This window comes from Pteropus alecto, unplaced genomic scaffold (assembly GCF_000325575.1).
Source record: "Pteropus alecto unplaced genomic scaffold, ASM32557v1 scaffold150, whole genome shotgun sequence".
Lineage (NCBI taxonomy): Eukaryota > Metazoa > Chordata > Mammalia > Chiroptera > Pteropodidae > Pteropus > Pteropus alecto.
In genome coordinates, this window is record NW_006429686.1 from 843,642 (window position 1) to 854,951 (window position 11,310).

Genomic DNA, 11,310 nt, shown 5'->3' on the forward strand with positions numbered 1-11,310 from the left:
AAAGAGTGGGCAATTTTGTTGATATATTATGTACTTAGTACCTACTTTAGTACCTGCATGTGTGTGTGTGTGTGTGTGTGTGCGTGTGTGTGTAATGCTGATCCAGATGAAGAATATAAATAAATACATCATTCATAATGCCTGCCACATAGTAGACACTTAATAAATATTTAATGACTGAATAATTAAAAGGTCAAATAAATAGAGCAATTGTTGTTTGATAGATTAAAATGAAATGGATTATATTTTAAAATGGCTAAAAAGTCAGTTTGTTGGATAGGTTTGATTTTATAAAAACTAAGAAACTTTTATTTCAAGCAAAATTAAGCATTTTTTCATATTTTTATTTTCTCTTTTTTATGACATGACATATCTGTACACGTCTTTTTGTCCATTTATAGATTGGAGTCTTAGTGTTTTTTAGATTGGTTCATCTATTTCTTTATATAGAAATACAAATAAAAATAACAAAAGTAAAAATAAAGGAGGCCTTTTTTTATGAACTTTCAGTAAATGCTACTATAGATATAAATCAAATAGAGAACATGAATAAAATGTATATGGGTAAAGCTAAGTTTTGTTTATGAGATGCCAAAATATTTAAATAAATAAATGAAAAATTCTGTAGGTTATCAAATTGATTTTTGGCATCATGAAACCAAATATTTCTAAAAGGGTTTTAATATTCATTTATTCATCCCCACTATATATCTGCTGAATTTTTAGTATTCTATTCAGCTAGCACAGAGATTGTGTATTTAAAATGCAAAGTTCCATGTAGGAATGTAAAATATTTTAACTTTTCTTCCTAATGAATACCTTTGAAGTCCTTCCCCCAAACTACATTGTATTTTTTCCCTTAAAACAATTGGTTTGGAATCAATACATACAATTCTGTAATCAAAATGTTCTACCTTACTTTTGATCTTTGACCACAGAGATCACAAAGGAGATAAAGGTGCAAAATGGAATAGTTGATCATTAAAATATTAGCATGACTTTAGTCTTACAAACATGTACTACAACTGATCAGTTAGTCTGAATTATTGGGTATGAGTAATTAAAGTAATAATTATTGTAGATTAACTTAATAAGTTGTGTCATCTCTTACAGAGAGTATTAACAAATCACTTATAACCATGACTCAAAACAAATGAATCACAGGAGCCTCCTTTTCATGTTCTTTCATATAGACAATGCATCTTTTACATTCCCAATAGGATACTTTAGCCACTTTTCGGCATTGGGAACCAGTGACATTTTCTTCAGTAGCATATTTTATCTAGTTGTTTTATGTGCACAGGTAAGAAGTCAGGATTTTCCAATATTAATTGATGAATATAAAAACTGAGGGTAATTGACCAAATTTATATATATATATATGTTGGAGCATATAATTATGGTCAGAACAGGCCCTAATTTCTCATTCTGAAGATATGTGTGAACAAGGGCATATAATACTTTTAAATGGGCTGCTATAATAGTTGGGTAAATACACTGCTTTGATAATGAGCATGCACATGTACTCATCAAACAGCATTTCTCTAATTTACTGTGAAAACATGAAAGTCAATTAAAAACTATTCATACCATTGTTTACATAACAGAAACGATAACACTATAATTAAAAATTTCTCAAAAATTTTGATGTTACAGTCACTACTCTGCCCTTCTTCTATCACTATAAAAATAAAACAAAATAATAACCCTATCTATTTGGAGGTAAGACCATAATCTCGAAAAACAAAACAAAACAAAAACAAATGAAAATTCTACAATTTCAATACAATAAAAACTAAGAATTAAATCTGCATTTTTAAAGTAATGACTTACAGTTGGACTTCTTTTTTTATCTTGGCTTACCTAAGGCATTCCACATACATGTTTACAGTAGTTTGTGGTGAGGATTTTATGCAAAGGAGTGACATGTCATGATTTCTTGTTGGTATTGATTGGAAATATGGATTTGTTCTTTTGAAAAAATTAAATAATTTTTGAATGTTCAAAGAAACAAGGCTCAACACAATGCTTTCTTGATATTTCATTTATAAGATTTCCAAAGGCCATAAATGGCAAACAGAAAAAAAATAAGTCACATTCTGAATTTCTATCCCTTGAGGTCACCTTTGAGAATGGTGTTACAATCATTCAAAATATGTAGGACAAATATACTATGAGATTTAAAAAGAGTGTCTCCATAAATTTTAATCATTTTCTTGGTGATATGCTTGTCATTTCAATGTCAAAAATGGGTAAAAATGTTCTATACCCAAATTTGAATTTTGTAGAGAAAAAATAGAATTGATTCTTAATTTGTTTCTAAGTAACGCCCATATATCCTTTACCTAGATTAATTTGTCGTTAAAATATCTTCTCTCCGTTGCTTCTTTCTTGATAGACAAGTAAAATTTTTCTGAAATATTTGAGGGTAAGTTGCATTAGTCATAGCCCTTTAAGTCTAAATGTCTTACCACGTATCCCCTAAGCACAGGATATTCTCCTACATAATCACAAATTCATGAATTGAGTTTGAACAACTACTTACCATCAGTAGTTTCATCAACTCCAAAGTGCTGTCGGTAGAAGAGCATCAATTCAATGTTGTAGTATTTGTAGATGACCATGAGCAGTACAAGGAGGAGGAATATTGCTCCCAGGCCTCCTGCAAGTTCGATTTTATAGATTAAATCTAGAATTAAAACAAAACAAAACAAAACAAAACAAAACCAGAATAAACAGGAAAATGTAAATAAGCAACTCTCAGAATGTGTCAATTCTAGTCTGTAAGATTTACAATCCATTCTGTTTTTTTTTTCCCCAGAAGATTCTTGCTTAATGCAGTGAGTAGCTTTGTTCTTGATACGTTGCATAAATCAAATGTTTGTATAATTCACTCCTTTCTAAAGATCTGAGTAATTTTACTATTGAAAATGGTGTCTATATGAAAAAGAATAGTTTTGTTTTGAACACACCTAGATCTCACATATATACTTCTGATTTAAGTGTATTTCAGTGAACTATTTGAGCTGCCTTTTTCTGGGTTCAGGGCCAATATTTAGTTGTTTCTGTTGAATTATCTTATTGGCTTAGCAAGATTACCATCTAGTACTTTTCAGGCCACAAGATAACATTTTCAACTATTTTACTATCTATTCTCTAAGTAGTCCTTTAGTGCAAAAATTGTTGGTCCAGATTTATAGATCAAGAATCTGAGACTCAGTAGTTTAATTCAATTACTCAAAGTCATGCACTTAATAAGTGGCCGAGATAGGACTTGAGCCCAGATAGTGTAACTCTTTTTAAAATTTTTATTTTATTTTTATTTTTAATATATTAAAAAATTCAATTATAGTTGACCTGCAATATTTTATTAGTTTCAAGTGTACAGCATAGTGATTAGACATTTATATATCTTACGAAGCGACCACTCCAATAAATATAGTACCCATCTGACAACATACAGTTATTAAAATATTATTGCTAATATTCCCTATGCTACACGTTACATGCCTATGACTATTTTGTAACTATCAACTTGTACTTCTTAATCCCTTCATCTTTTCACCCATGCTCCCAACTCTCTTCCCATGTGGCACCATTAAAATATTCTCTGTATCTATGAATTTGTTCCAATTTTGTTTGTTTGTTTATTTTGTGCTTCACATTCCACATGTAAGTGAAATCACATGGCATCTGTCTTTCTCTGTTTGACTTACTCCATTCAGCACAATACTCTCTAGGTCTGTCCATGTTGTTGCAGATGACAAGTGTCATTTTTTTTTAATGGCTGAGATATATCCCATTGTATTTATGTACCACTTCTTGTTTATCCATTTATCTATTGATGGACATCCAAGTTTCCTTCAAATCTTGGCTATTGTAAATAATACTGCAATGAACACATGGAATCACACTTCCTTTCGAAGAAGTGTTTTGGGTTTCTTCAGATAAATAATCAGAGATGGGATAACTGGGTCCTTCTTTGTCTATTGTTGTGCCTTTGTTTTAAAGTCTATTTTGTCTGTTATAGGTATTGCAAACCCAGTTTTCTTTTTTTGTTTCCATTTTCATGAAACATCTTTTTCCATCCCTTTACTTTCAGCCTGTGTGAGTCTTTTAATCTTGTAGGCAGCATATATAAGGATGTTGTGTTCTTATCCATTCAGTCGCTCTATCTTTTGATTGGAATATTAATCCATTTACATTTAAAGTAATTATTGATAGATATGAAGTTATTGGCAATTCGTTAATAATATTTTCTTTTAAAGCCTACAGCACCTGGTATTGCTAGGTGGTCTCCTATTCATAGTAATATTTTTTTGTCTTTTTTCTTCTCCTCCTCCTCCTTTATCTTCTAGAAATCCCTTTAATATTTCCTGTAATACTCGTTTAGTGGTGATGAACTCCTTGAGCATTTCCTTGTTTGCGAAGCTCTTTATATGTCTACCAATTCTAAATGATAGCTTTGCAGGACAGAATAATCTTGGTTGTAGGTCCTTGCTTTTCATCACTTTGACTATTCTGTGCCAATCCTTTCTGGCCTGCAGTTTCTGTTGAGAAATTAGCTGACAGTCTTATGGGAGTTCCCTTGTAGGTAACTAACTGCTTTTCTTTTGGTGCTTTTAAGATACTCTCTTTGTCTTTAATTTTTGGCATTTTAATGAAGATGTGTCTTCGTATGGGCCTCTTTGGGTTCACCTTGTTTGGGATTCCCTGAGCTTGCTGGGCCTTGTATGTCCATTTTCTTTACCAGAGTAAGGGAATTTTCTGTCATTTTTTATTCAAATAGGTTTCAATTCCTTGTTCTCTCTCTTCTTCTTCTTTTGATGTGGATGTTGGTATGATTGGTGTTTTCCGAGAGGCCCCTTAAAATGTCATCATTTTTCAGACTCTTTTTTCTTTTTGCTGTTCTGATTGGATGTTTCCTGCCACCTTCTCTTCCAAATCACTGTTTTGAGTTTCTGCTTCATCGAATCTACTGTTGATTTCCTCTAAGGTATTCTCTATTTTAGTTATTGTATTCTTCATTTCTGACTGGTTTTTCTTTATGCTTTATATATCCATTTTTATGTTTCCCATTTTTTTGTTGAAGTTCTCACTGAGATCATTGAGCAGCCTTATAACAAGTGTTTTGAATTCTGCATCTGGTAGATATCTTGTCTCCATTTTTTTGAGTTCTTTTTCTGGAGTTTTGTTCTGTTCTTTCATTTGGGACATGTTTCTTTGTCTCTTCATTTTGGCTCCTTCCCTGTGTTTGTTTCTATGTATTAAGTAGGGATCCTATGTCTCCTGGTGTTAGTGAAGTGGCCTTATGTAATAGGTTTCTGTGGCAATCTTCCCTGGTCACTTGAGCCAGGTGCTCCAAGTGTGTCCCTTATATGGGTCGTGCATGCCCTTCTGTTGTACCCTTAGTTGCTGTTTGCACATCAGTGGAGGGGTTTGACCCTAGGGCTGATTTGCTGTGAGCAATGGCCATAGAGGGGCTTACCATACGAAGCAGGATTGACTTTAGCAGGGCTCTGGTGTCAGCCCAGTCTGCCCTTTGAGTGTGTCATTTGTAGAGTTTTTTGGGTGGTGCTCTGGTGTGGTCTGAAACAAGTCACAAGATGTCTTGGTTTTTGGGCTCTTGGGAGGGGATCTTGTGCAGGCTAAGTTTAGCTGCTGCTTGTCTCCTGCCTTGGGCCACCTAGCATGAGCCACCAAGCAATCTTTAGATAAACACCACCCGTGCTGGGCTGAAAGGGCTTCAAGAGGCCCAGCCATGAATCTAGGCCAGCAGCTGCTAGTTTCAGGCTTGGGGCTGCTCAGAAAGAGGTACAGGGTATGCTGACGCCAGATGTTGCCTGTTTGAGTTTTACAATCCTTTGAGAGATTTTATGAAAGTTCACAGCATGAGCCAAAACAGCCATTTGTATGGAAAAGCCACTGGAATTGGCTTGGGTGGCCCCACAATTTGGGTGGGGCAGGGTCTCAGGAAATCACCAGGGAAGGGCATCCAGTGTTAGCCAGATTGATGGAGACTCAGATATGGTGCCCATCTGTGTCTGCATGCCTGGAACAAGGTGGGCTCCACAAAGAAACATTAGATTCTGTGAGCACTTCTGTCTGTGAGAAAGCTGCCCCTCTAGTCCTTGCTCTGAAACCAGACAATTCTGTTCTAACCATATGATACTGGTGCCTTTCAAGCTGCTGCCCCAGCTCTGGAGCTCAGAATGAATGAGTCCGTCAGCGAGTAAGTCCACGCACAAGCCCCTTAAGTGGAATATCTGCAATTCCAGCCACCTTCAGTCTTACTCAACCACAATATCCACTGGCTTTTATAGCCAGAAGTTGTTGGAATTTCTCTTCTCAGCACTGGAACCCTGGGCTGGAGAGCCCGGTGTGGGGTTGGGACTCCTTGCTCCTCCAGGGGCCCTCTGCAGCTAAGATATCCGACCCGATTCTCAACCGTCACACGTGGGATCAGACCATCACACGTGGGATCAGACCATTTCATGTCCCTACCCCTCATATCAGTCCCAAGGTGGCCTCTTCTGTATGTCCCCGTTTGTAGGACTTCTATTCAGCTAGACTTCAGGTGACTCTCAATGATGATTGTTCTGTAGTTTAGTTGTAATTTTTATGTGGTTGTTAGAGAAGGCAAGCAGTATTTACCTACTCTGCCATATTGACCAGAAGCCCCAAGACTGTATTTTATCACACCACAGTTTATCACAAAGCCCCAGCCTGAAAAATGACAATGGAAAACCTTCTCCCCTGTTCCTCCATAGAACTATTGGTAATGTCTCTCAAGAACACATGGATTGCAGTGAACTTTGGCTCCTCAGCCCTTCCAATTTCAAGGAAAGAAGCTAAACTACAATTCACCAGGTAGAATGAAAGGACTGAGGAGATCTCATATGCTTCATTAGAGGGTACTGAAGATCCTGCAGCTGTACCAGGGAGGAAGGAGGGGCTTCCTAAAGTCTGGAATATGAAGTAAAGTTTAGGTTTCATGGAGAGAAAAGCAATTTGGTCTTGGAAAGGAAGTGGAGTGATAGAGGAGATGGTGGTGGCTAGAGACAGCATGGCCAGTCAAGAGAGTCACTAAGTGAAAATGTAAGAATCATAAATACACATCACTCTTTCTGAGTAAGGAGAGAGGGGTAAGGGTGCAAAAAGGAAGTGAGTGGAACTGTTATGAAGGGCAAAATATGTTAATAAGGAGCATTATGAAGGAACACATAATGAGTAGGGATTGAAATCTATCTCTGTCTTGCCTACTGCAAGAGGTGATCATTTTGAAAATTAAGCCACAAAATTTCAGGTAAAAAAAAAACTCACTACACATTAGTTTTGCCCTACTCTCTATATAGAAAGTGGATCCCCAGGAAATGCTGCCTGTCTCTATAAGGGTGGTAAGGCAGGCTTGCTTATGAAAACTCTGTGGGGCTACAATATCACAATCTTTGTTTATTTTCTCACCATCTCATATCAGTTATGCATTCTTAACAACTAGTGTTAAATTGACAGAGTAATATGATTTTTTTTGTACTCTAAAAACTGATTTCTCTTTGATCTTAGGGCATTGATTAACTTGATTCATGTTTTCCTGCTATAAAATGTATATTTTATGTTGTAAATTTTTTGGACATTCTCTGTGTGTCTCTATGTCTCTGTCTCTCTCTGTGTCTCTCTCTGGTCAGAACAGCTTTCAACTGTTTTCAACATCACTGAGTGGGAGTTTTTCAGCAATTTCTATGTTATTTACAGAGTAAAGTTGCTATTAGGTAGATAGAAAACTTCAGCAGCAGTAACAATTTGTATTCTCAAGTAGCATATACCTTTTTCAGCAGTAAATTTATGGAAGAAAATCATGGTGTGAAAAGTACCTTTGTGGTTTTGGGGTCCATTTTATTTAAAAAAAAATGTCTTCAAAAGCTATTACCTAATGATGGATATTTATGTTGAAAATTGTGGACCTAGTTCTTGAGATTCAACCAATATTCTTCAATTCAGCCCAAGCAGTCACATTAAATAGAAAACATGTATCCTATAATCAGAGGTCAGAATTGCCATCACCCAGATGACACCTGGCTTTTCTTTTGTCTTTTGTCTTCAACTATCCCTTTCCGTCTCAGCAGGATCTATACTTCTAGGGCCATTTCCTGACTGAGAAGGTGAAAGTCATTTTATTTGGACTGTGTCTTGTATACACTTCACAAGAATAGCTATAGTCAGAACGGCAACCATTTATGGGATTGTAACTCTTTCTAGGCACTCAAAATACAAGTATAATTCTTTTTAACCTTCTTATTTTGAATCTAGCTATTTTTACACTTTGAATACAAAGAACACACATTATAGAATGGGACAAATAGCAGCTGAAGCCATGGGACTGGGGAGAGGAAAGGCTACAAACATTTCGAGCTTGCTCATAAGTCGTAAAGCAGGTTAGGAAATCCTACCTGAGAGTTTACTATACAGCTTGGGGATTTAGGGCGGGGCAGTAGCACTGGAAATAGAGAGCAAGAGCTAGAGTGAGAGAGAAAGATTAATTGATATGCTTCAGTTTGTTGGAAAGAGAGTATGCACAGGGAAAAATAATTGTCAGACTTTCTTTAGCATAATTTCAGAGTCATAGTTCACACATACAAAAATAGGATGAACTTACTGAAATTTTTGTTGTTGTTATTGGCAGATAGTTCATCAGAGAGTGAGGAAGTGGTAGGTGCAGGTAGAAGATGTATAGGTAAGAGATATCTTGCTTAGAGAAAACCTGACCCTGTTAATTGAATATATTAGACATGACATTTCATTTTAAAGAAGGCATTTTCATTTTATAAAAGGAATTATGAAATGCTGCTTCTCTATAATGATCACTTAGGGCATTTTTCATATTTGACTTATAGCTCATCAGAAACTTATTGTTCCATAAAACAAGCCATACTCTTATTCCAGGTGAAAACACTGCAGCCACTGAGGCTTGGCTATGACGTGATAAAGCCTGAAATGTTCATTTCCAAAGGAAATATCTGAAGTTTTGGAAGACAAGCCAGAGCTCTCTCTGATTAAAAATGTTGGAGCAGAAACATAGGGCTTCTTGCATTTTTCAGAAAATCCACCATATTGTTGAGAGCTCCTAAGGAAAATGGAGTAAGAGAAGATAAACTTCATCCTTCTGCAAAGTGCAATAAACAACTTAACTGCTACCTAAAACAGAGAGTGCAAACAAGTATACTGTTGGGTAAAATAAAATTTTTTTAGGTGTACATGATGTTTCCAAAAAAAGTGGATATTAATATTTAAAAATCAAATGACTTTTTGTAATATTTATTTTTTACAAAATTTATTGGGGTGACATTGTTTAATAAAATTATATAGATTTTGGATTGTGAAGGAAACATGGCAGAGTGAGAGACATCTCCAGATCTCTCCCCTTGAAACAACAATAAGATGAACATCTAAAAACCAATAACAACAACAAAAAAAACAAACTGCACACCAGCACGCCTGAGCATGAGATCTGTGCATAAAAACTATCACAGGTCAGCACCCTGGGTGTTGGGTGGTGGACTGGGAGAAATAAAGAAGATGCATCTCACAGCCACCAGAGCTCCTCCTGTAAGGGGAGTAGGAGGGGAGAAGGTGTGGCGAGGTCCCTGAACAGCAGTGCTTGAGAGAGTTTGTGAGTTCTACACAGTCAGTAGCAGGGCCCAGTCATCAGGGCAGAAAGCAGAGGAATGGACGGCAGAAAAACAAAACAAAACAAAACAAAAAACAGTTGATTTATACGGGCTGCGGTTGCAAAACATAGGCTGAGCTGTAGTCCCGAACCTCCAACCCAGAAAGCCCCTCCTTCCATGTCTCTGAGACCAAATGCTGTGGAGCTCGAGGGGAATCTGACCAAATGCTACTGAAACTGTTGCTAACACTGACAGGGACTGAACCTGAGGGTAGTGAGCATGATTAAATATCTACACAAAAATAAAGGCATTATATAAAGGGATTATTAAGGCTCTATACAAAGCATGGATCCAAGAGACTTAGACGTCACCTACTGGAAACCAAAAGAAAAGCGCCTTCTTTGCAGCAGGCTAAGGAGAGATCTTTATATAATAAATCTTCTTTCTGGAGAAAACACTTCCATTAATGCCCAGGCAAAGTAATAGTCCATTAAACACCATGAACAACCAAGATGACAAGGCATCACAGAAAGAAAGAGAAAAATCTCCAGAAAATAAGCTTACAGACATAGAAATATGCAACTTAAATGACAGAGAATTCAGGATGGTACTTCTAAAAAAACTCAGTGAGCTCCGAAATGAGTCATACCAACAATTTCAGGAATTGAAAAAACAACTAGATGAGTAGGGTAAAAAGATTGAAACCCTCAAAAAGAACCAAATAGAACTTCTGGATGAAAGAGCTGAAAAATGAAATAGCAAGCTTGGGAAATAGAGTCTACCAAATGGAGGAAAGGATTAGTGATCTCAAAGACAGGAATCTAGAAATAAATCAGAAGGAAGAAGAGAGAAACTGAATAATGAAAAATAACGAAAGAGAAATATAAGAACTAGCTGATACCATTAGGAGAGGAAACAAGAATAATGGGATTGTCAAAGGCTAGAAAAAGTAGCAGGGACTAGAAAGCATTTTCAAATAGTTGAGGAGAATTTCCCAAATCTAAGGAATGAGCTGGAACTTGGAATTCAAGAAGTCACAGAACATGCAATTATCTCAACCTTAAAAGGCCTTCACCAAGACACATTGTATAAAAATTATAAAAAATCAAAAATGAAGAGAATTCTCAGGGCACCCAGGGAGCAGAAAATGGTAACTTATAAAACAAAATCCATTAGATTATCATTGGACTTCTCAGCACAGATCTTACAAGCCAGAAAGAAATGGAATCAAATATTTAAACTATTAAGTGAAAGGAACTACCAGCCAAGAATAATGTATACAGCAAAGCTCTCCTTTAGATATAAAGGAGAAATAAAGACCGTTCCAGATGTAAAAAATTGATGGAATTCTCAACTACAAAGCCTGCACTACAGGAAATACTGAAAGGTGACAGCTCACCTAAAAAAAAGAAAGATGACAGAAACAAAAAACAAAAAATAAAACATAATAAGGAATAAAGTGACTATCAGGCAAATAGAAGCAGAGGAGTGCAACCCTTACCAAGAACAGGACATTATATGCTTAAATAAAAGAAGAGAATTGTTATAGCAAGTTAGTAATGAATGATCAACATACGTAAGGAGAAATTTCGACCATAATGACTGAAGAAGAGAGGATTCAAAGATCCAAATTCGCAAAGAGAAA

General features: G+C 36.0%; 1 protein-coding gene across 1 annotated transcript in view; it reads right to left on the reverse strand.

Moving 5' to 3' along the window:
• IL1RAPL2 (interleukin 1 receptor accessory protein like 2) overlaps positions 1 to 11,310 on the reverse strand; it is a 608,417-nt gene that overhangs the window by 16,746 nt on the left and 580,361 nt on the right. Inside the window, exon 7 of the mRNA XM_015597835.1 lies at positions 2,546 to 2,689. Coding sequence (XP_015453321.1) covers positions 2,546 to 2,689 — 144 coding nt within the window. The remainder of the gene's footprint in view (positions 1 to 2,545; positions 2,690 to 11,310) is intronic.